This window comes from Solanum dulcamara, chromosome 4, assembly GCF_947179165.1.
Source record: "Solanum dulcamara chromosome 4, daSolDulc1.2, whole genome shotgun sequence".
Taxonomy (NCBI): domain Eukaryota; kingdom Viridiplantae; phylum Streptophyta; class Magnoliopsida; order Solanales; family Solanaceae; genus Solanum; species Solanum dulcamara.
The window spans coordinates 23,237,966-23,263,890 of record NC_077240.1 but is presented as its reverse complement, the minus strand read 5'-3'; the positions used below and the strand labels follow the sequence as shown (position 1 = coordinate 23,263,890).

The 25,925-nt window shown below is 33.9% G+C and overlaps 2 protein-coding genes and 1 pseudogene across 2 annotated transcripts; 2 read left to right on the top strand and 1 right to left on the bottom strand.

The window, feature by feature from the left end:
- The first annotated feature begins 1,204 nt into the window (after positions 1-1,204).
- Positions 1,205-3,345, top strand: LOC129884114 (subtilisin-like protease SBT3; annotated as a pseudogene).
- Positions 3,346-6,210: 2,865 nt separating this feature from the next.
- Positions 6,211-11,067, top strand: LOC129887001 (protein RETICULATA-RELATED 4, chloroplastic-like). Its single transcript, XM_055961929.1, has 8 exons — positions 6,211-6,883; positions 7,579-7,647; positions 8,273-8,404; positions 8,532-8,585; positions 8,680-8,724; positions 9,593-9,732; positions 10,620-10,745; positions 10,831-11,067. The coding sequence occupies exons 1-8, from the start codon at positions 6,353-6,355 to the stop codon at positions 10,877-10,879; spliced, it is 1,146 nt and encodes a 381-aa protein (XP_055817904.1). The 5' UTR covers positions 6,211-6,352; the 3' UTR covers positions 10,880-11,067.
- A 7,468-nt stretch (positions 11,068-18,535) lies between these two features.
- On the bottom strand, positions 18,536-24,005 carry LOC129886999 (50S ribosomal protein L1, chloroplastic). The gene is made up of 7 exons (XM_055961927.1): positions 23,616-24,005; positions 21,650-21,829; positions 21,489-21,543; positions 20,336-20,463; positions 19,379-19,462; positions 18,986-19,111; positions 18,536-18,896 (listed from the first exon to the last, which is right to left on the bottom strand). The coding sequence occupies exons 1-7, from the start codon at positions 23,931-23,933 to the stop codon at positions 18,762-18,764; spliced, it is 1,026 nt and encodes a 341-aa protein (XP_055817902.1). The 5' UTR covers positions 23,934-24,005; the 3' UTR covers positions 18,536-18,761.
- Between the last annotated feature and the right edge of the window lie 1,920 nt (positions 24,006-25,925).

The window sequence follows — 25,925 nt, the reverse complement described above, 5'->3', positions numbered from 1 at the left end:
ACTTTGCCCTACCTCAGAAGCCTTTACTCTACTGCTCAAAATTGTCATACACCCATCTACATCTTCAAGTATTTTCTCCATCCCCAAAATATCATTTGAAAAGTCTTTGGATTTTTCTGCTTGGATTTTCAACCACAACCATTATGTTTATTTTTTCAATAATTGAAAAATATCTTCACAATGTTACTCCCTCTAGCCCATATTAAATGAATTATTAAAAAAATATTTAAAAATATATAAGAACAAAAATTAAAGGCTACTTTTCATTACTATCCTTTTGATTATTTTTAAGTTTTTTCTTCTAAAAAATGTAAAATAATTAAAAACCTCACTAAAAGGAAGGGTAAATATGGGGAAAAAAACTAGCAATTCTATTAAACTTTTAAAAAATCACTTATTTTCAACTATAAAAAAGTTTCAACAATTTGCTTAATATGAACTAGAGAGAATATTTTTTCCCAAAAGCTAAAAGAAACATCTCACACTTCATTCTATACACGGAAGAAGGTAAAAAGAAAATATCTTTAAAATACGTGAAATTCAATATATTTATCCTTTATTAATAGATTGGCTCAATTATGTCCTACCTTTATTTTATTGGATCAGAAATGCCCTATATTCTGCACCGGAAAAATAGACTAGAGAATCTTCTCTTCCAGAGTCGAGATATGATTTTTCAACCAGCAACAACAATTTGAAAAATAATAAATGTAGTGTGATCTACATTACTTCAAACCCCAAATTATCTTTACGTAAATGCCATAAGATGGTCATCAAATCACTTATGGCAAGGGAACCGCTTGATTAGTAGCCGCCTAAGACCATGCAATGACATTTTATATTATCACACTTGTACTACCAAATCTCTGATATGAAATAAATAGTGCTTATCTTCAAATGTGAGATCTCTTTAGGCTATATAATCACAGATCAAGAAAACAATCTTCAATTGAGAATTTTAAATGCGGTATTAAATTACATGATCAGTGGAATAACCTCTTCAATTTGATCTATTTTTCAATCATGGTGTAATTGTATGAAAAAACGAAAAAAAAAAAGCGAGAAAACTGAAAGAACAGATTAAAATCGAAACTGAAAAAAATGGCATTAGATTGGTTTGATTTGGATTATAAATTTAATAAACCGACATACTTAATTTGGTTATTTTTTTAAATGAAAAATCAAACCCTATGACACCCTACTTTATGACAATGTATTTCATGGCTTCAGCGCTGTTTTGTCCCAAAATGAACTAGAAGCTTGAAAAAGTCTCCAGGATTGGTTTCAGCTCATAAAGACGTACCCATTGAACTCCACACTACACATACCCCTGGGGTATCCTTCCTCTGGTCTTTGGCCTGCTTCTAATTTTGTCCAAGATGTCATTATTGGTGTCGTTGACACGGGAATATGGCCCGAATCCCCAAGCTTTAGAGATGATGGTATGACTGAAATCCCAAAAAGATGGAAGGGAATTTGTCGAACAGGCACTGATTTTAACTCTTCATTGTGCAACAGAAAAATCATTGGGGTTAATTACTTCTACAAGGGAGCTGTTGCTGAGAATACTCACGTGAATCTTACCGTGATTTCTGCCCGGGATTCTTGGGGTCATGTTACACATATAGCCTCAATTTCTGCAGGAAATTATGTCCAAGGGGTTTCCTACTTCAGATATGCCAAGGGAACTGCAAAAGGTGTTGCTCCCCGTGCTAGGTTGGCTATGTACAAAGTATCATGGCGTGAACATGGATAAGTAACCAGTTCAGATATGATTGCTGGTATGGATCAGGCAGTTGCAGATGGAGTTGACATAATATCCATGTCTAGTGGATCCGCTCATGTTCCGCTATATAGAGATGATATAGCAATTGGGGCTTTTGGTGCTATGATGAATGGCATTTTCGTTACTGGTTCAGCAGGTAATCGCGGTCCAGATTTTGGAACTCTGGTGAATGGAGCCCCGTGGATCATGACTCTTGGTTCAGGTACCATAGACCAAACCTTTGCAGGGACTCTGACTCTAGGCAATGGGCAAAGGATTAGGGGTTGGAGTTTGTTCCCCTTGAGAGCAATTGTCAAGGATACATCCCTGATGTATAAGACCATCTCTTCTTGCAGTTCAACTGAATTGTTATCCGGTGTCTTCGCACCCTCCAATGAAGTCATCGTTTGTGATGGTCCAGAGGATTTCAACTCTGATCTTACACTTGGATTTTCCTTTCAAATGAACAATGTAACGGATGCTGGATTTCAGGCAGCTATCTACATTTCTTCTGATCCAAGAGCACCCACTTCCAAGTCATTTCACAGCCCTGGAGTTGTGATCGGCACAAAGGAAGGTAAGCAAGTGAAAGATTACATCAGGAAAACCGAGCACCCAACTGTGAGCATACATTTTCAAGAGACGTACGAAGATGTCATCACACCTGTACCGAAACTCGCCTATTCATCCAGTAGAGGACCTGCTCGAAGCTATGTTGGAATAGCAAAGCCGGATATAATGGCACCAGGGGTGTCAATTGTAGGTGCCTGGCCACCGGATTGGAGTACAACTCACCTACAACATCGAATCAGGCACATCCATGGCTAGTCCTCCTGTATCTGGAATTGCTGCAATGCTAAAATCTGTACACCCTGATTGGAGTCCATCAGCAATTAAATCAGCAATAATGACCACAGCCAACCCTTTCGATAACACTCAAAAGCAAATCATCGAGGATACTACCAACGAACCAACCACACCATTAGACACGGGATCAGGGTTCATTGATCCCAACAGAGCACTTGATCCCGGACTAATATAGGATGCTACTTCACAAGACTATGCCAATCTTCTATGCTTCATGAATTTCACAGAAACCAATTTAAAACCATCGCTAGATCAGCAACGAATCACCACAACTGCTCAAATCCATCAGATGATCTCAATTACCCATCATTCATTGCCCTATACGAGTTCGGCCGTGATGGAAACAAGTATCCGTGGTTGGTGAAGAAATTTACAAGGACAGTTACGAATGTTGGTTCAGGTGCAGCTAAATATACTGCAAAAGTGGAAGTTCCAAGGAATGCCAGGATATCAGTGTCCCCACAAGTTCTAACCTTTGGGAAAAAATATGACAAGAGGAGTTACATTTTGACTATTCGCTATAGAGGTGAAGGTCATTAAAGCTGTGTTTTAATTATGGTTCAATCACTTGGATTGAAGAGAATGGAAATCACACTGTAAGAAGCCCTATTAGTGTTTCTCCAATTTTTCTTCCCTGGGGAGTTTGAAAATCCTCTACCAATTTAAAGCCAATAAAAACTAGTATGTGTGTATTCAGTATTTTCTTTTTGTTTTTCATTTGGTGTCCGATATCCATAATGAATCCGATTAATTTTGAATTAATGCCGGAAAGTCCCACATTGGCCCTAATAAAGACGATTTCATACCTAAGAGATCTCGAATCCGAGACCTTTAATAAAGATGAAGGTGTACTTACCACTCCATCCAAATTCTTATTGTTGCATGTATTCAGTATTAATTGGGTTTCCAATGAATGATTTAATTTAATTTTTTAAAATGATGGTGATAACTGGGCCAATTTCCATTCACCGCGACTATTTCAACGTACCACTTGGAGAAGCAGAAAGTTTTACTTTTACGTATTGTCACTGTCTTGTTGAAAATAAAAAGATTTAAGTGGATCACACCTTTATCGTGTTTGTTTTGGATCACAGATATGGATATGTGATTGAATTTCATGGCCATATTTCATACTCCTGCTTATCTTCTACAGTCAATACTTCGTCGTATATGTTTTAACTTTACATATACTACTTTAAATCAGAAAATAAAAGAAAAAAGAAAAGTGGATGACACTATATGGTTCAATAAATGTATCATAGAAACTGACGTCAGGAGAAGAAAAAATACATAAAGGTTGAAGTTTAGGAAGTTCAAGAAAAAATTTACATTGGCTACTTAAAAAATGTTAAAGTTTTAGAAAAGTTGGATGAAAATGAATTCTTTAACTAAATTATAGAGATAAGATAAAAAGTATGCACTTGTGTGAGTAAAATATAGAGAAAATGGTATATATATGGTATTGATACAGATAGCCACAAGTGAAAATACACTTTATGGACCACTCCCTTAATCTGGTCACGTATGACAAACATGTTTAAGGGCTATTATTAAATTTGGGATACGCCACACTACCAGGACTAATTAATCTTGAAAAAATAAGTAATTAGACAAATATCTCTATAATCTATTAATCTCACTAATTTTTAAAATAATAATTACATAATCACTCATTACATAATAATTTTCTATCACATTTCCTCCATTTTCTCTCATTTGCATCTCTCCTTCCTCTTTCTCTCTCTCTCCTCTTTTTGCTCGATAGTGATGATACATAGAGGCAATTGATGAATGTATTAGTGCATATTTGATATCAGATACGTGCATCTTTAATACCACGTACATGTATTTTTATACCAAATGCACCTATTTATGCAAGAATACGCTAGATACACTATTCGAATTTGCTCTAGATATATTATATCCAATACAAAATACACTAAATATTTGATACCGGATACATTAGATGAAATTGATATTAGATACATGCTTTCATATTCTACTGAATACACTTGTGGAAATTGATACTAGATACATATAAATAAAATTTTCTCTTTAGAAAGACATTGTTGCACAATTAATGCACTATATTAAATATTATCTTTATATTTAGAGTCACTTTTAATGAAAAGTACATTAAATATATCTGATAGCAAATAATAATATAGTTGTAAATTATAATTAATTAAAGTATAGCTAAAAAAAGTAATTTTAACCTAAATATTAATTATTTTTAAAATTTCTCTAATTTAAAATTATGACTTCATGTCACTGAAGATCAGGTTATTCAAAATCGAACCGAAATCAATAAATCGTACCAAAAAATTTATTGGTTATTGGTAATGGGTTATTGATTTAGCAGTTTCGATAATAGTTTTAATTTTTTTTTATTATCAGGTTAGCAGTTCTTAACGGTTTAAGGTTTTTTTTAACAGGTCAATCGATAACCCGATAGTAACTGAATAGTTGATATTTAATACCATTCGATATATAAAGTCCGTCACTTAGGATTTAGTTTTCATACCTTTATTTCTGGTTGTCTCAAACTCTTGATTGTTATACAATGTTTTACATTTGCTTTTTAGCAAGACATAATTTATCAACTCATGTGCATGATTCATTTGATATGTTACCTTGTTTCTAAGTGATTTTTAATTATTTTTTTATATCAAATATTAACGGTTAAACCGATAACCAAATCGATAATGATCAATAATCGATAACCGATAAGACAATTTTTTAATGGTTCTATAACGGTTTGACATGTCTATAAACTGATAACCGATAAGTCAAATTGATAAACTTCAACATCGAATCGAACAGATCGATACGCAGTCCAGTAAAGACAAGCTAAGAATAATAATAAATCAAAAAAGAGGAAACGTAGGGCCAAAATGATAATAGATTTATGGGAAAATTACGGGGTATAACAAACCTTACTATTATATTACACATTTAGGGTATAGTTTAAAAATAATTATGGCTCGCAGCAAACATAGCTATCTATTTATGCGGTATGGCAAATCTCGCTTGCCAAATATACAAATATATATATATATATATATATATATGTATATGTATATCAGTTACCAATATACAATTTTTTGACAAATATACATATACAATTCAATAGATAAACATATACAATTCGCCTCTCGCTCGCCTCTCTCCTCCCTTTCTCGATCTCGCTCGCCTCTATCCTCCTCTCTCTCAATCTTGCTTGCCAGATATATAAATACATATGTATACCAGTTATATATATACATATACAATTTGTCTCTCTCCTCCTCTCTCTCAATCTCGCTTACCAGATATACAAATACATATATATATTCGTGTTTGTATATTTCGATATACAAATAATTTATGGGTATAATATTTGTATAATTTATTACAAATTTTATATAATTCGATATAACGTTTGTATAATGACAAATTTAATGTTTGTCATTATAAGTAATTAGAAAAACTATACGTTATGAAATAATTATATTTAAAAAGTTTGTTATATATGAAAATTTCTCTAGATTTATCTACGACTAAGAGAGAGAATTACATACTACTCATATAAAGTGGGTAGAGTTATTAATTATTTGTGTGAAAATTCTCCTAAGATATTCTACTCCCTTTTTTATTTTTTTAATATCAGAATAGGGAAATTGCAGAAAAAAGAAGCTAACTGTCAACTGTCATTACAGTCCACAACTTCCACCACCCCCAATGGCGGCCATCGCCACCGCCACCGCCACCTCCTACCTCTCTACCACCTCTTTCAGCCGCCACCAATCTTCAACTTTTCGTTTCTCATCCCTCACTTACCCAATCAATTTTTCATCTTTTTCTCTTAATGCCCAATTTCACCCTCCTCGTACTTCTTCCCCCATATTCTCAACCCTCAGTAATCACCATGGCGGAGGAAACATCGACAGCGGTGGAGGCGTCGGCGGCCGAGGTAGAGGAGGAGGTGGGGGAGGGAAGGATGACGGGAATGCAGGGGAAAGGAACAAGAAAGAAGCAATAATGGCTTTGGCTGAAGCAGAAAGAACATTAGACAGCTTGCCTAAGGACTTGGCTTCCGCAATTGAAGCCGGTAAAATACCTCCGGCCGTCGTTCACCGGTTTTTGGAGCTCGAAAAGTCGCCGGCGCTCCGGTGGCTGCTCAGCTTTGGTGGGTTTAGAGAACGGTTGCTGGCTGATGATCTATTCTTGACTAAAGTTGCTATAGAGTGTGGCATTGGAATATTTACTAAGGTTAATTTCTTTGTATTCCCATTCTCGCTAGAGGTTAAGTTATATGGGATGATGTGTGTTTGGCTAACGGTATAAATTTATTCAACTTATCCTGCGTACCAATCGACCCCTAAGAGTTGATGCTGACATTGGAAGATTTACTCCTCAGCCTTGAAATGAATGGAATAATTATGTCCTAACATCTACATTCTCCAATGTTAATTAACTGACCTTTTTGAATTGGAGTTACTGGAAATGGAATATAAATCCTAATTACTATGCCCTAAGGAGAGACTAATATTAGATATTATCAGAAAAAGAGGAGGCTAATAATGGATTTATCAAAAAAGGAAAAAAAGAATAGAGGACTAGTAGTGTAAATGGTTTACGTGAAAAGACGTAAAAGTAACTAGTAAATGGATACCATGTAGTACTCATGCAGTCTGAATTCTGCATTTTGTTTCAGTTTAGCAGTTGTATATTTTAATTTCTTGTACATATTTCTCCATTTTCCATGAATGCTACTGACTTGAAGTGTAATGACTGGTGTTGGGACATTTAACATTTGTAGCAAAATGACGTTTGGTTTGTTACATTAGGCATACCTAGTTGAAGCTTACTCTGTTTCTCCTTAAAAGTTCTTTATGTTTGTCATTGATCTGTTATCCAGAGTTTAACAGTCATGTGGATAGCTGAATTATGTGTTTATGTTTCAGAGTGCTGCAGAGCTGGAAAAGCGTAGGGAGAATTTCACGAAGGAGCTGGACTTTGTCTGTGCTGATGTGGTACAATTTCTCACATAAATGGGGCTAAAACATATTTAATACATTATTGAAGTTGCAATAGTTAAAGCCCTTATCGACATGGTAAAATAATAAAGGGGTGAAGAAAATGAAGCATTTTAGTGCCTGTTTGGCTCAACTTATTTTAAGGCCCAACTTATTTTTTTTTGGCTTATAAATTGTTTTCAGCATAAGTTACTTTAGATAAGTTAAGTCTAACAGACTCAATTATTTTTTGGGGCTCATTTTAAGCACAAAATGACTTTAAATTGGGCTGAAAACAGTTTATAAGCAACTTATAAGCCAATCCAAACGGGCTCTTAATCAAGCTAGAGCTGCAAAACAAATGTTTCACATTTACATAGCAATTATGACTATTTTAACAATTCTTAAGCATATTATAAGGTAGTCTGTTGAAAATCAATCAGATTGTGCTTGACTTCAAACTGAAATCATTCTGATAAAATTTTTAGTACAGTTGGTTGTGGGAACAATTTTGTCCTTAGTTTTCTTGGCAATCATGGAAAGACATAATTTCTTTTGCTGACACTGCTCTTTCATGTTGGAGAAGTAAATATTTCCTTGAAAGTGCTAAACATGACTCCGGCGTAACGTGTACTTTACTCAGGTGATGGCCATCGTTGCTGATTTCATGCTGGTCTGGCTCCCAGCTCCTACTGTCAGTCTCCGTCCTTCTCTTGCAATTGGCTCTGGGCCTCTTACTAAACTTTTCTACAACTGCCCAGACAACGCATTTCAGGTTTATGATTAATGAAACTAAAACATCTTTCTTTCATAAAGTTTTCTCTCCCTTTTATGGTGTAAGGGGATGGGCTTTACACCCGATACAAGTAATTGATTGAACTTTGTGTTTATCTTGTTCTCAGGTTGTGTTGTCTGGTACTTCCTATTCATTTTTACAGAGACTAGGCGCCATAGTGGTAATGCATTTGACAAATTTATAATAAGTATCTCATATTTTATTGCAAGTTGTATGTATTTATGAAGCTTAAAATAGTCTAACTTGTCCTGCAGAGAAATGGAGCCAAACTATTTGCAGTTGGTTCAGGTGCATCTCTGGTAAGTGTGTGAAGAGTTTTGCTTCTTTGTGGAACTCACAAGATGTACTCTAATTGTTCAGTTATAATTGAGTATGCTGTTATGGTATGCTTTGACTTGTACCTTTTTTTTTGGTTTGGTCAACTGTTAGGAATATTTGCGAATATTTACACCAAGAACTTTTAGAGATCCACTTCCTCTATGTACACTGGTGGAGAAAATGTCAATATTTAAGTGGACAGAAGCCGTCTTTATTGATAAAGGCCCTTTCACCAATAGTTAGGACCATAATTGGGAAATTTTCGTTTTTCTTTTAATCTTCTGTTCAAGTGTTTGATGTCATTTGGCTAATTACTCTACCTCTATTTAACATCTTTATCTTTGTTGAAGCGTTTATTTGATTTTAAGAGGCTTATTTCAGTTTCCTGCTTCATAATTAGGAAAATGGCTACCGCCAAGTCCTAATTCATAACCTGGGAAAAGTGTAATTTCAAGTAACACTGTTACAGACTTACAACATATATTCTATATCTGTCTCTTTCAAGTCTTACATTAATGATATCATATGGAATGTCATTGTTTATCCATTCCTTTCCGTACTGTTTTTGAACATAAATAACAAGTCAGTATTGTTTTTGGATATTTTATCTCCTCCGAAACTTGTATGTTTATTAACGCCTGTCTCTCTCCATCAATATATCTATATAATTGTCTGCATAATCTTCTCTTTGGGATTATGTGCATGTGTTCTTGCATTCTTCTGTTTGTCAACTACTCTTTGTAAATAAGTGCAGTGTTCATTTCTTAACTGTTCTGTAGCTTGGTTAGTGTCAGCTAGTGTGCTGTCCCTTTGATGTATTTAGTCAATTCATTTTTCCATTTTTTCCAGGTTGGTACAGGTGTAACAAATACTTTAATCAACGCACGGAAGGCTATTGATAAAACCTTTGCTGGTGAAGCTGAGAATCTACCAGTTCTGTCGAGCAGTGCTGCATACGGTGTTTACATGGCAGTCTCAAGCAACCTTAGGTATTTCACATTTTCAAGAACTATTGTTGTCCAAAATAATGATCAGCTTCTTCCATCTCTTAGTATGGAGAAGTACTTGAGAAATTTCACACTTCTTACCCCATCAATATAGCTCAAGATTATCCATTTTATAGTACGAAACAAGAGTTTCTTCTGTTGCTGCCAGTTCTCTTGCCATAAAACAGCTATTTTTTTCTAATTGAGCATCTTTATCATCAAATACATCTACTCTTCCGTTTCACTCTCTTCTTTTGAGATATCCCTGTTTGGTCATTCCACAGATGACCCTTTTTTGGATAGAGCTCCTAGATTCACCAGTACACTATATAAGGCGCGCGCATAAGCTTGCTGTGCAGTGTTTGCTATAAAATTAATGTGGCTAAACCTAGTTTAAAAAACTTCTTGAGAAGAAATTGGGTCTGTTTACAATGTCAAGCCTTAAAACATAAACAAAGTGTTCTTAGATTTTACAATTATGAGGTTTTGTCATCTTACTGTCTCATAATAGCATTACAGCAAATAAAAAGCTGGAATCTCGTCTCCTTTTTATTATGGAGGACAGATTGTGAATGATATAAGTAATTTTGCTCCTTAATTTATTGAAATTCATCCATGACGTTTTAGTTTGAAATGTATAATTGTGATGTATATGTACTTAGACTTTCCCCTTTCGAATTGTGATGTATCCATAAGTAGTTAGGTAGTAGAAAACCACAGAAGGAAATGAATGCAATACAGAGTAATCTCTTGAAGCCAAGGAAGAAGCTAGTAACTGCAAAAACATAAACCCCTACCCCCACCCCAACCCCTCGTGAGCTCTATATGTTAAAAAATTAATGTTTGGAAGTCCCATGCCATTTCATTTATATATTTTATTCCTTTATCAGGTACCAAATCCTTGCTGGAGTTATCGAACAACGAATATTGGAGCCTTTGCTACACAAGAACAAGATCATACTCGGTGCACTGTGCTTCATATTTCGAACTGGCAATACCTTTTTGGGATCATTGATGTACAAGTTCTTTCCGCTCTAAGGTTTTTCTTTGGAAGTTTATTTTATCTTCTAATTTTCTAAATCTTTATTCCTCTCTTACCAGGTGGGTGGATTTTGCACGTTGGATTGGAATCCAAAGATCACGAGAATAAAAGGAAACTTAGATAATGGTTCCCAATTTTATGGTACTAAGTATCATTTGTACAATTATTTTTTAAATTCAATTATAACATTGGTGAGATTTTCTGTCACACACTTCATTGGTGTGTTATTTATTTTAATTCAAAAGAAGTATGACTTCAAAATCTCTTGATTGTGCAAAATTTATACTTCTTGATAACTAGTGCTCTGTATTTACATATATCCAATAGGAGCCACAATATGATTTACGCTAAAGATAATATTGAGAAAATTTTCCAAATGCACATAATGCAGGAAGCAAATATAAATAGCAAAGTCCTTTAATATAGTTTAAGCATTTTAACTTTGTATATACAAGGATCATACCAAAAGGATTTCAAAGGTACACTGGAAAGTGTAGCAAGCTGATCCAGCTATAGTTTTGATTACTTTATATTGGTTTAATTGAGTTATGATGAGAATTAGAAAATTATGTGTTGTTCTGAGTTAAATGGTAGGCAACCTTTCCTTTGATAAGGTTTGGTTGCTCGACACTATGATGACTACCCTGTAGATATTTAAAGCATCAGTCAGTTATATAAGCTGAAATGGACCTGGCACGTATTGAGAGCTTGAGCTAATCTTTGGAAAAAACAATACCGATCCATGAAAGACATTTTCATAAGCATAATGAAGCTTTGGAGCAGGATGTTCCAATTAAGTGAAGTTGGGCTGCAATCTTGATGGGATAAATGGTGGAGGAATACAGATGATGATGACTAGCAAATATTTCAGACAAAGGGACATCAAACTGGTAAGTAGTAGTCACATTCTTTTTAACTGCTGCTATAATGTTTTCTTGTTCAAAAGAAGGAAGCTGTAAGATATTTCATGTTCTTAATGTTTATCTGTTGTTGATAGGGAAAATTACTTGTCTAATCTTTTTCTATTAGGCAGATTATTGATCACAAAAGCTAAAATTTAGTTTAGTATCTAAATTGCTCTTTCCTTTTCTCTAGAAATAGTTGATATATGGTGATGCCTGCTGAAGGGGTAGCTATTTCCAAAAGCTGAATGATCTCAGGTAACTTTTCAATTTACTCATCTAAAGATTTCCTTGCACATAGTATGTATGCCTAGGCAAAAGGTTTGCTTGTGCTCTAATGTCTATTCTACCAAGGAACAACCTCTTGGTGAAAGACTTCCATAAGCATAACTTATATTCTTTGGTTAGAGTGAGGAAAAAGTCTGATCAATATGTGCTAACGTTCATATTAGTCCATCTGCCTAAGCCTTGGACAGTTACCCAGTAACTATGCCATAGTGGGAGGTACCCAGTGGAAGGACACCACCATCATCATAAAAAGAAAAAACACCCACATTATTCAGAATCCTGGTGAAAGACTTCCCCAGGCTCCATATATCCTATCTTTAGGAGGATTTGAGAACCAACATTTGATACCCCGTTTCTTGTTCGAGATAATCCGCTCTCCCATAGCCATTGATATGGTTTATTTACAACTAGTCAATTTAGAAGTCTCAGATGTACTACTTTTTTTGATAAAGTAAGTGGTATTAATAACAGCATCAAGAAGATGCAAGAATTACAAGATATGGCATTTGAGCTTACAAAAGATCCTTTGGCTAACTATACAAACTATCTAAGCAAGAACTAGTGAGTAAATAAAATCATGAAGTTGGACCAACTAAACAAATTTGCAAAACACCTATGCTTCAAAATGCCTAAAGCAGTTGACTCTCCATCAAAACATATCCTATTCCTCTCTAACCAAATACACCAAAAAATACAAGCAGGTATCATGATCCAGATATTCTTGATGGCTTTGTCAACATTCCATAGGCTCCAACTCTCATAAGCATCCTTAACTGTGAGGGGGGTGGTCCAATTGAGACCAGAGAGACAAAAAAACATGCTCCATAATTCTGAGGCCACCTCACAATGAAGAAGAAGGTGTCCGGGGGTTTCAACCTCTTTCTTGCACATATAGCATCTGTTTGGGAGCTGGATTTTCCTTTTCTTTATGTTTTCTTGGGTAAGGCATGCCTCAGATTGAGCTATCCAGGTAAAACAAGCCACCTTAGGAGGCAGCTTGGTCCTCCAAATGAGTTTCCAGGGCCAGTTAGAGTCTCAGTTGTACTACTTATGAATTCTTTGATACAGTCAACACTAAACGGTTCTCACCTAGATGTCAACTAGTGGATGTACTAGTCTTTTTTATGATATCTACACAACATAATTCATAGAGTTAGGAAACATTATTGTGGACATTTCTATTTGAGTCCGGACTTCATTTCAACATGGAAACCTGATGCACAGTACTACAATTGATGCATCTGGCAGTTCTATTTTGTTTTTCCTTCATCTGTTCCAATACATTCCATGCCTATTAAGAAGCTTGATATCATCTTATTCATCAGCAGTCAAGTATTGAATCCAGCAAACCAGTTTGTGAAGGAATTGCCCTATCCGTATTCTTGAAACTGCTCTATTTAAAAAGACCTCTTTGGTGGTGGCCCTTTCTTTGGCTTAAAAACAAACTAGTAATGAGTACTTACTAGCCCACAATACATTATAGGCATAAGTCATGCTTTTATGTTTTACCGAAAAATTATATTTCAACAATAACTTCAAAGTACGCATGCTTTACCGCCAGGTATCCAGCTATTTCAGACAGAATCCTTTTCACAGTTACAAACTCAGAAAATGCAAGAGCGCTTCACTACCAGGTCTCTATCTCTGGAGATATTACAATGGGACTTCTTACTGTATGATTTCCGTTCTCTTCCACCCAGGTGATTGAACCAGATGCGACTTCTTGTTCTGCATCATCTTTGTAGCTAATGGTCAAACTGTAGCTCAGCTTCTGATTTTTCTTCATAAAAACCAATGTTTGCGGTGACATAGAAACCTTTGAATTCCTTGGTGCTTTCACTTTCAGTCTATACTTAGCTACAGCACTCCCAATATTTGTCACTGTCCTGAATTTCTGCTCCAAAAAAGTGTTGTTCCCTTGTGGGCTAAAGAATGCAATAAATGATGGGTAATTGATACCCGAGGATGGATTTGAGCAGTTGTGGTTAGCTGATGATCTTGCAATCGTTTTGAACTGCTCTTCTGTGAAATTCAAAGAACAAAGAAGATTAACATAATCTTGTGGAGTGGTATCTCTTCCATTTTTTGGGTATCTCAGGCATCCCGTCATCTCTGAAACTGGCAGATTCCGGTCAGACACCAGAGTCAAGAACACCAATGACCACATCTTGGCCAAAACCAGAAGCTGGCCACAGACCAGACGAAGGATTGAGCTTAAGAAACTCAGAGGTGTGGGTAGTATGAGCTTCAACAGACCTATCTTTATAAGCTGAAATGAAACCTGTGGACTTCTTGAGAGCTTCTAGCTCATCTTTAGACAAAACAGCACTGAAGCCATGAAATACATTGTCATAAGAATATAGAAGCTTTGGAACAGGATGGTGGCTATTAAGTAAAGCAGGAGTTGCAATCTTGATGGATTCAATTGAAGAAGAATGCCAGTGATGGTGAGTAGCAAACATTTAGGCATTAAAGACTTGTCCAAATGGACAGTATAAGTAGATCTCTCTGCTATGACTACTAAACAAAAGAAATGAGCAAAAAGAAACCAAGATAACAAGAGAAGAGGTAGGAAAGTAGACATTGCCATTGTTATCTATCTAGTTTGTGTCTTCCTAGTATAAATGAACCTCCTTTTATAATACAGAAGCTCAAAGACACCATTGGCCCATGGCCATTTTCTTCAAGTAGATAGTATAATTTGAGCACATGGTGCACCGGTCCTTTACAATATAAAATTCTGTCGAAGGATAAAAATACCTTTGAAGTTTGAGTTATCGGCCAATGGCGGGATTTTTTTTAGTGCAAATTGCAAATATTATAAAAGGCACATTGGCCAACAACTTGGTACGTTTTATTTTATTAAGCGGACATATTGCATACTTTTATCCATTATTCTTTTTTAAAATTTTTATTATTGTTCTCTCTCTTTTTGACAGGCTTTACTATATTAAAAATTTTCCCTTTCTTTGAATGTCCATGGTTGTAAAGGTTTTTGGCGCTACTATGAGGATGACTTAACAAAGACTTTTGGGAAGACCTCTGATAAGCAGTAATAATAAGACCTTTGTGAATTTTGTAAGAAGAAATATGACCTTTGTGAAGAACTGAGGTGGATCCGGTCTTATCTTGTACTTACATTTATCTATGAAGTGTATAACTAAAGGAGAGTTTTCTGATTTTCATTCAAATCACAAAAATTACTATTAACAACAAAAAATTCAGTGAAATCCTACAAAGTGGGGTATAGGGAGGTATGCAGGCTTTACAATTATCTCTCAGAGAAAATTGTTTCCGAAAGGCCGCCCAACTCAAGAAAATCAAAGCAGTAATTAAAAGCAAAACATAATAGCAAATTGCAAAATAGTGTGGAGCATATATGCAAGAAACTGTAACAACAACAAGAAGTTGTGGTTACCCACATGCACTAAACCATATATGATATCAAATATCAAAAGCCAAGGACTGCATATGCTAATACTATGATCGACACGGATCTCTATATTTTCAGCTAGCCAAAGTACATGAATAGGCTAGTACTAAAACAACTCTCAACAGATACTAATCTTCTACTCTTATTCATGACCTCCATACCGGTCTCCTATTTAAGTTCATATCCTCGGTTAGTTGAAGATCCTCTCTTAAAACAAATATATCTAGTTTATGTAAAAATTCATTCAGCTCTATCTTTGAAAAATACTACTCGTAGTAATTTTTTTTGAAGTTTCAAATTCTACGAAACGCTGGAACAATTACTCAAAGACAGTAGCTTTTTAATTCTGATTATAGGAGCTGAATTTTACCACTTTTTATACCAGGTCTCTAACTTTCGACTTCTTAAAAAAACTCATAACCCCATTACGTATAAAATGGCAGGATTTACACTAGGAAGTCGACTTTATATCTAATATTTAAGTTATATCTAAATTTGCAAAAATTTAACTTTTAGCCAGTGTTGGCAAACTTCAGATAAAATTTCTGAAGTTGGGTTTGGAAATCTCCAACTTTAGATTCATATTATCTAAAGTATAAAATTTCACACCTACGATTTCAATTCTAGTGACACATGCCTGAATTTAATTCTAAAGCAGCTAAATATTAAACACTTTAAAATTTTCAACTATAGTTTATTTGTGTTGCAGCTCAAAACAGGCTACTTACAAATCAACTCTTCTTTGATAGAAATATAGTTTGATAATGCATAACAAATATTGCATCAACTCTACTTACACCCAGCGCTTCGTCTCATATCAGATAAAATATCTTGCCTTTACATTCGCGCCTTTTAGAATATTGTTCAGGATAACAAATTTAATTAATCACTGGAGCAAAGAAAAGATTTGCAAACATATTTCCTCCCACTTTTTCAATAGCCACGTTCTTGAATTTCTCTATTGATTATTACTCTATTTAATAAAACAAGTTGTTATTTTTTATCCTCTGAAAAAAATATTGATATTTCTAAAAATGATAAAATTGGGCTCTATTTCATAATGAAAAAACGAAAGTTTAATTAAAAAGATATAAACTTAAGTTTTAATGTTAACTACTTATGTGTATTAATTAATAATGAAAATGTCCAATTGAAAATGGACATGTGTCCAAATTAATTAGATTTTTATACTTCTTTAGTGAACACACTCTTTGTGCCATAATTCAGGGAATAATAGAATCTATGTATAGTTAATGTGTGTCCTAGCGATTTCGATTATAATTGAAGGGGAGAACTTGTGTATTATCCCTTAAATTTTCAATTGAATAGTCACTTTACAATTATCGGAGTAGGGTAGGGCGCAAATATATGAGAAGAGGGCTAGGGAGAGTGAAATACTGTTATTTCTCTAATATGGTAGAACTTTTTTAAATTAATATTCGATAAATTAATAAACTTTTTAAGATAATATTTTTTTTCCGATCTCGACTTAGGCCAGTGAAAAAAATCATCAATTTCGATAAGATAATATATTTTTAGAAGACTCCTATATAAATATATGGTCCCATTGATATTATAAATTAATAATTCATTAAAATTATAAAAATATATAAGACAATTAAGTGAAATATGATTCTAGTATTTTTTTGTTTTTTGTTAAAATTTAAATTTAGTTGAAGCTCATCTCTAATTTTTCTTATTGCATCCAAAAAAATTGAGGTTGTCATCTCGAACTGCACCAAAATATTGTGAAGAGAGTGATAAGTGCTTCCCTATGCGTAACTGATTTTAAATGTATTTTATTGTCTTCAACTTCATTATCAACATTGTTTTCTTCTATGGTATCTGCAATTTCTTCTAAGCTTTAGACCTATGAACATGTATCATTTTTACTCGAATAATCTAATAGGCTATTGACATCCATTTTATTTTAATAACTGATATTATTAATCATGACCTCAAATTTATAAATGTCGTTTTCACAAAAAATTCATTTAAATTCCTTAAAGAATTTACTTTTATTGAATCTCGAAAATACTCTCTAATAATATCTTTATAAAATAATAATATTTTATAATCTCGACAATACTAAGTTAAAGAGATTTTACCGTATATTACTATATTTTATTATATGACCAAAACTACTATATTATTGATGGAATTTGAACCGTCCTCCTGTAATATGGAAAGGGAAAGTACTCATCAATTGAGGCTGACCTTTAAATCTCTTCTTTAAAAGTTGGAAAGGGAAAGAGGATGTATGCTATTGATAGCCTCCAATTACAAACTGGAAGGGACAGAGCTCACCAACTGTGTGGCTCCAAATTGAGTTGATTATGTGATTGGCCTATATTTTGTTGTCTCATATTCTTGACTTATTCTTTCAAAGTTTTTATATTCTTTAACTATGATCTGAATTTTTGTCTTGTTCAACATTAGTTATGCAATTTCTAATTCAGACATAAATTTTAAAAAACGTTTACTATGTAGGAATAAGTTATGTCTCTTAAGGCATAACTTTGTAGGTTCAAAAACTAAACTTACATCTCTATTTGTATAAATTTTGTAGAAAATAAGTTGTCTTGTAAAACATAGCTCGTAGGTTATGAACTTTTTAAGGTATAACATTCTGAAACTAAACTTATGTCGTAAGAACTAAGTTAGATCTTGTAAGGCATAATTAGTGGATTATGAAGTAAACTTGTGTCTCTAACAACATAAGTTCTGTAGAAATTAAGAGGCATAACAAATTATGACTTAAGTCAAGTCTGATAAGGCATAACTAATTTATATTATGATACGAAAATATTAATTTTTATAAAAAAATAAATATATCAAGAGTATTTTCGACCACTGTTTAGTTACTTTAAAGTACGGAAGGACAACTAAAAACCACCAATTTGAGGAACAAAAATTAAAGACAACATTTGGTGCGAGTGACCCTTTTTCTTTTCCTTGATAAATAGAATAGTAATAAGTAAAGAAAAATAGTACTAAAATTGACAGGTTCATTCAGCCTATCAGTTGTTGGCACAATCTCAGACATAAAACACAAATTAGAGAATCCTGCAGTGTAGAAAACTTGTGAAATTTGAGTTAGCTCCCCTTTTTGCAAATCGAAGCATGATGTACATTAGCACCTAGTAAGAATTAAACTGGACATTAAAATTGACAATATCAAACAAGATTATCTTTTTAGCAACTGTGCCTATGAATGCTTCCACAGTCATATTGACAATGTGGCGTTTGGATCTCCTTTCAAACTCCACCTACTTTGTATCCTAACCCTCACAAAATGGAAGCTCAGATAAGGCGCCGAAGTAACTTAGGTAGATGATAGAAGATACAATATACATGTCTCGCTCAATTAAGCATTCGGAAGCTTGTACTCGAGCATCTCCCTTACGTTTAACCGAATGGATGGCCCCATCGACGAGCATACATGTGCACTCTTCCAATAAACTCCTTTGGCACCTGATGGCTTGTTTGCTTCAACTGATTTCTGTTTTTTTGAAAGATATGCAGAATGAATAAAGTTTAAACTATTCTGGAACAAAAGTAGAAGAAATAGAAGTCAAGGATAAAACTTACCACTGCTGCAATGAAGTTTATTAAAAGATCTTCTTCCGAGAAATTTGCTTTTCCAAATGGCAAGTGAACAATTCCAGTTTTATCTGCTCGGTATTCTACTTTGCCCTTTTTGAATTCTTCGATAGCCTGGAAGAAGAATAACACGTTTACATACTTGAATACGTTTTCGAGAAGCAGAAAAATGGTCCAATAAATGAATCATCACTGCCTACTCGCTAATTCATTGCTTTACATTTTCTTAACTCTGAATAACTTCCAAGATAGGATTGGGGGGGGGGGGGGGTCCATTTTATAAAAAGATCTAGTGATTCTTCCATAAAACAGAGAAAGTTGAGCATAAGAAAGTATTTATGATTAACTTTTTTCACAAGCAGAAAATACTTGACACTTTACCTGAGGTATATTTGTAGTGACAGTACCAGCTTTTGGGTTCGGCATGAGTCCTCTAGGACCCAAGATCCTACCTAAGCTAGCAACCTGCCGCAAATAGTAGAGAATGTATCAATGTGAGTTCACAAAAAGAATGACGTCAAACGAGCCACAGATATGTAAAGGAGTAAATAAAACTAATTTCTAGACAAACGAAACATAAAGAGGTGCAACTTTTCATATCAGCTCAGTCAGCCTTAAAAGAGAAATAGGAGGAGGGGAGCCTCTGTAATTAGTCACTCAGCTTAAGCTAGGCTTAATAGTGTCATCAGTCCTGCAGCATTAGATTTATGATAGAGCAAGATGGACCATAATTTATTCAAATATACAAGGCGGAAGATGTTCCAAGAAATGGGACAAAAAGCATGGAAAACTCGTGCAAACTTTATGATGCAACTTTTTCAGAAAGAAGGCTTGATTAGAAAATATGTAAATGCTGATTAGCCAGATTTTGAGGTCAAAGAATTTTAAGAGCACCAACCTAGCAAAATGTATGAACATGTGTACATTGAATGATGGAGAAAGACTTAGAAGTGAGTGACAGAATTTAACAAAATATGTTTCATTCAACCAAATCATTATTTTAGCTGTGAAGTTTCTTCAGAAGAAAATGAGAGAACAGCAAGAGCTTTTTCACCAGGCCATGTGTATTGGTTCACAACAAGCTATGCATTGTTAAGCGATATATTCAGGTTGACAAGGCCCAAAAGCATGCACAAAAACTTTAGGAGCAAGATATGCTGAATTATTTGAGACAGAGACAGTCACTCTTTGCCTATTGCAAACCTCAATATGAGATTCACAAAAACCAAGAGACAGAAGTTCAAAGGCTGTTGTCGAAGAGAGTATAAAAATGAAAAGGAAGATCAAATTGAACATCAAAGTCAAGTCAGCCATTTTTATCAAAGACTATAGAAACACCTTAGGCATCATATCTGGTGTTGCAATCAATTTGTCAAACTCCATAAATCCTCCCTTTATCTGTTCTATCAAATCCTCCCCACCCACTATATCAGCTCCTGCATTTTTCGCTTCATCGAACTTTTCACCTGTAGAATTTTAGCTGCAACACAATTAGCGTACCAAAATAGTGACTACAGTTCAAAAGAAAATTTTCAAGACGAAAACATTCAAAAACTACCATTGTGACCATATCCCAAAATACAAAAAGATCCTAGCATAGTGCATTCAGTAGATAGGGTTACTAATCTAGATAAACAACCACACTGAAAAGGAAGATCCATATGTCTATGATCACGTTTTTTTTAAGAAAAAAGAGCAACTCTGGAAGTCCTCCTTTTTCTTTGGGGTGTGTTAGAAAAGTAGGATGCAAGCTATAAGTTCACTAGACAATCTGATTAAGCAAGCCCTAATTTGGGATGACAACCATATCTGATATTCTAGTTTCCAGACCATTTCCACATAATTACGCCCAGTTACTTGTATCACATGTACAAATTTGTTGAATGACATATTAATTTTGTTAATACAAAATAAAAATGACTATTTTCTAGAAGAAATGAAAGGAGTTCACTTACGACCTTAACAGACCAACTATTAAGAAATCAACTTCCCTTGGTAGATTATATTTATTTCTTCACTTTTCCCACCGCTGCATGAAGAGATACAGTTTCTATTATGCAACTCAAAAGGCTTAAATATGACCAAAGAGTAAACATGCAACAACTTCATTGAAAAGTTACCCCAGTAATTGATGCATAGTACTATTTATATTTATTAGTTGGACTTCAGTAATATTTAATCAGGGACATCTCAACTTTTACATTTGGAAGATTGTCTTTGGTAGTCTAGAGAAGAACCAGACATGACTTGTCCAATGTGCAGTGGTAAAAGGCGATGAATTTTACACATATTAACACATATTTACAGTGCAGTATATTCCCTTAAAGATGAGAGTTCCAGTGACTGCAGGCAATTAATTATAATTCAGATGCCAACTTTTCCTTCTAGCTTTTCAAAAAGCATGCCTTGCTTTCCAGGTATCAGAACTGACGACCAATTTATTTGGCATACTATCATGATCAATTCACACAAAATATATCTTAAGGAGTACCTTGGGTAAGAACAGCCACTTTAACAGTTTGACCTGTTCCCTTGGGCAAGTTTACCTGAAATAGAGAACTCACCACAATTGAGGATACTAATATACCACTAAACACTCAATATAAACTGTGAAGTATCTAATGATGATTAATGAAATCTATGAAAACTTACAGTTGCCCTAAGCTGCTGATCGTTGTATTTTGGGTCAATATTGAGCCGGAAATGAGCTTCAGCTGTTTCAACAAACTTTGAGCTAGCTGTTTGTTTGAGCAGTTCTATAGCCGTTTTCAAGTCATACTCTTTCTTGATTTCTCTTAATTTCTGAATCTCCAAGAACCTCTTAGACCGCGTCTAATTATTATGGAAAAAGAAGTAACCAGTTTATGAGAAAATAGATGGAACAATGGGTAAATGACACAGAGGGAGAAACAGAGAATTTTGATGCTTTACGTAACAGCTACAGGAAAAGCATATCAGAGACAACAACAACAACAAGCCCAGTATAATCCCACCATGTGGGGTCTGAGGAGGGTAAAGTGTACGCAGACCTAACCTCCACCTTGAAAGGTAGGGCGGCTGTTTCCGAAAGACCCTCAGCTTAAGAGAGAAGAACAAGCGAGGAAAAACAAGAAAAACAAGACATATCAGAGACGTAGTTTGAAAATCAATAGAGATGATCTTCCACAACTAGCATCTCAAAAAGTGCAAAATTCTTCACCGGCACAGCGACATCCATTACTCGTCAAAGGAACAAGCACACACAGATTTTTGTGAAATGTTTAACCTCTGGACTGCATATTTCCTCAAATGTCTTAATATTAGGACAAGGATCACATGAGAGAGTTCAAATGGTCTAATTCAATCCCACTACACAAGGTCTTAACATTTGCTGCATCAAAATTGAATGTTCACCATTCCTGATGGATCTTTTCCATCATGCTTCCCCTTCTAAAAAGACTCTTTTACCACAATTTATTAGTATTACACCAAAAGTAACTTAATATTCTGATTCCTGACATGTTTGGGCAGGAGGAAGGTAGTCTACATTAAACAGAAAAGTAATAAAAGCTTGTCCTCCAATACAACCAGGAAAGTACAGGTTATGGAAATGCTTGCTTCATAACTTGCCAACAACTGCAAGCATATAAACACTAGCTTCCTTTGAAATGACATGGTGTAAGGCTGGGTAATTGTGGCGTGACTCGCCAAACACAATACAGATTCAATCTTCACTTAATATAATTTCTTTTCCTTGCTATGAAATTGTAATTTACGTATTATTTAATTCCACTTCATAATCCCAGTATAATTATAATGTTTTTCTATAAGTATGGTGTCCCAGCAAGCTCATACAACACAATTAATCCACCAACTACCTGCTACTTCCCACTCAGTCCACCAACGCTTAAAGATGCTACGAGACCACCTACTATTATAATGAACTACTGAATTATCTCATCATCGCACCAAACAGACCTCGGTGGTTAAATCAGTGCTGACCAAATTTTACATAAGCAAACAAATTCACACAAGCTCGCCTTCACCCATTAAAAAAAATGAACCTAGAAATTCCAAAACAGGTCATATTGATAGTAATATCACCACAAAGATCAATAAATACAGAACTTAAGCAAAACCCACATACCATACAAACCAACAGACCCATCCTTCATCTACCATCCATAGAATTAATAAGAAATGGAGAGTTTCTACATAATGTATCCTCTTTAGGGGCAAAAAAGTCAAGTGTTCATAGTAATATCATCACAAGAACCATCATCAACAACAACAACATACCCAGTGTAGTCCCTCAAAGTGGTCTCTGGGGAGTTTAGAGTGTACAAGAGGCTGTTTCCGGTAGAAAACCAGCTCAAGAAAAAAAAACAGATAGTTACTTCTACATATCATACAAACCAACAAAACCCCATCTTTCATTTAACATCCATAAAATTGATTAAAAATGGAGATTTCCCACGTACTATATCCACTTTAGGGGCAAGAAAGCTATTTTCATACTAACATCATCGAGAAACACAAAAATTAAGCAAAACCCTCATATCACACGACGAAAAAGAACCCATCTTTTATATCTAAAATCCACCAAATCAACAATAAAAATATGGGTTTTTCAACATACTCTATCCCTCTTCAAGGGCAATGCAGCCTTGCCTTTCTTAGGCTTAGACGGTGGAATTAAAACAGCAACAGCCCCTTCTCCACCATCTTCACCTTCCTGTTCTACATCCTCTGCAACCTCAGCTTCAGCAGCCATAGCAGCAACAACAACAGGTCCATTCTTCCTTTCTTTGTACTGTAGGATTAATGGGTGTAAGGAAAAAGATTTGTGGGATGTGAAAAGAAGAGGCTTTGATTTGAAAATTAGAGAATTGGGGTTGAGATCTTGTGAGAGAAATGAGGAAAGAGTGAGAGTTGAAGGCGTAGCTGTGGAAGCCATTGTTGAAGGGACTGTTGTGGTGAAGAAACAAAAATCATATATAATGCCTATCCATTTGGTGTATGTTGATAACGAGATAAGAGTCTCTAATAAAAGTTTGCATATTCGATTTACTATTTTGACCCAATGAAGTTTGAGAATATGTGATTTTTACATGCTAGATTTTGATTTATTCACATATAAGCCCGGTTATTGATGCAAGTTCCCTTGGGAGAGAATGAAAACATATTATTGTTCTTTCAATTTTATCGGATGTCTAGAAAGAAAAAATTAATAATTAAAGTAAATATGTGTATTACTTAACAATAACTAAATGTTTCCGTTTATTGATATGATACAAACACTTGATATAGAATATTATTATTGTTTCAATTTTATCGGATGTCTAGAAAGGAAAAATTAACAACTAAACTAAATATGTGTATCACTTAATAATGATTAAGTGTTTACATTTATTGATACGATACAAACACTTGATATGGATTAATTTTTATCTAATTTGATATCATATACTATGGTTGTTGGTTGGGTTGAATAAAATTTGTGTCTATTTGGTTTATGGGAAAACAAATGTTCGAAAAAGCTATCAAAATGAAATGATGTTAGAGATTATGTGATTTGATCGGCTAGATATTGATCTATAGACATATAATTTTTTTATTGATGTAAAGTTTTTTAGGAGGAAGTAGAAATACATTATTGCCTGAAAGGATTTTGACAGAGAAAATCGATAATCCGTTATTATTGAGTTTGAAGCTTTTGATTTTAAAATTTTAACTTATAGATTTGTTGTTTATTTCGAAGTGAATGTTACAAAATATTGTTTGTAGTACTTTGGAAAATTCATACTTAAATTTGATTGTATTTAAAGTTCATTTGAGATGCATTTGATCGAACTTTTAAGGTAAAAATAAAAGAACACCCGCTCATATATAAACAACAATATATTATTATATGATACAAGTCTGCAATAGTATACTTTAAAATAATACCAAATTTTCAAAAAAATAATATTCATCACTGGTGGAATAATCAAACTGGATTATTTTTTGTTTAAATTAATCACTTTTCTAAAAATAAATTGCTACACATTTTTTGAACTACTCCCAAATCAATTACTTTAACTTCAAGCCTCCAAGCGATGGTCTTGAAGTTATTTTTTGCGTCAAAAACCAAGAGGAAGAATCTAATTAGTTTTTCAATTTTGTGCGTCCAAAGTTTGTTTCTATTGAAGAAATAAGTGGAATTTCATTATTTTTTTCCAGAATATTATTTAACTTTATTTGAAAAATAGTCTTTAGCCATGAAAACTTCAAATAAAACTTAAAGTTGTATTTAGAATTCGAAAAACAATCAAAACCTTATTTTCACTTTTTATTTTTTTATTTTCTAAAAAATCCTAAAGTTTTATTTTCATAAAATAACACCATTTAAATATAATCTATGTTCAAATAATATTTTATATTTATTAAAAAATATATTTTAATTCAAAATATTAACCGCAAAATCTATGGCCAAACACAACTTTAACTTTGAAATTCAAATAAAGTGAATTTTTGGAAAGTCACTCAAACAATTGGATTTGATGTGACTGGGTGTAATTACATTGTTTGGCATGTTTAGCTAGTCATGTAATTACTTGGTAAGCAGGTAATTGAGTGTAATTAGACTTTCCAATTCTAAGGGAGTGGCTGTGAATTGTTGATAATTACATGATGTAATTATAAGTTGATTACTTTTTAATTACTTCTTTTTATTTCTATTTTTTTGTTTAAATTTATTTTTATTTCTACTATGTTAAATTATTTATTTATTATTATTCTAACGATTTACAAAAATATTTTTTTATTTTATATTATTTATATTTTATTTTCTTCTCATTCTCAATCTTTACTTCTTGTGATCCCATGTGATTTTTTTATATTATCTATTTTATTTATTTATTCTATGTTTATTTATTTTTTTAGCATAATTTTGTTAGTATTCTAATTT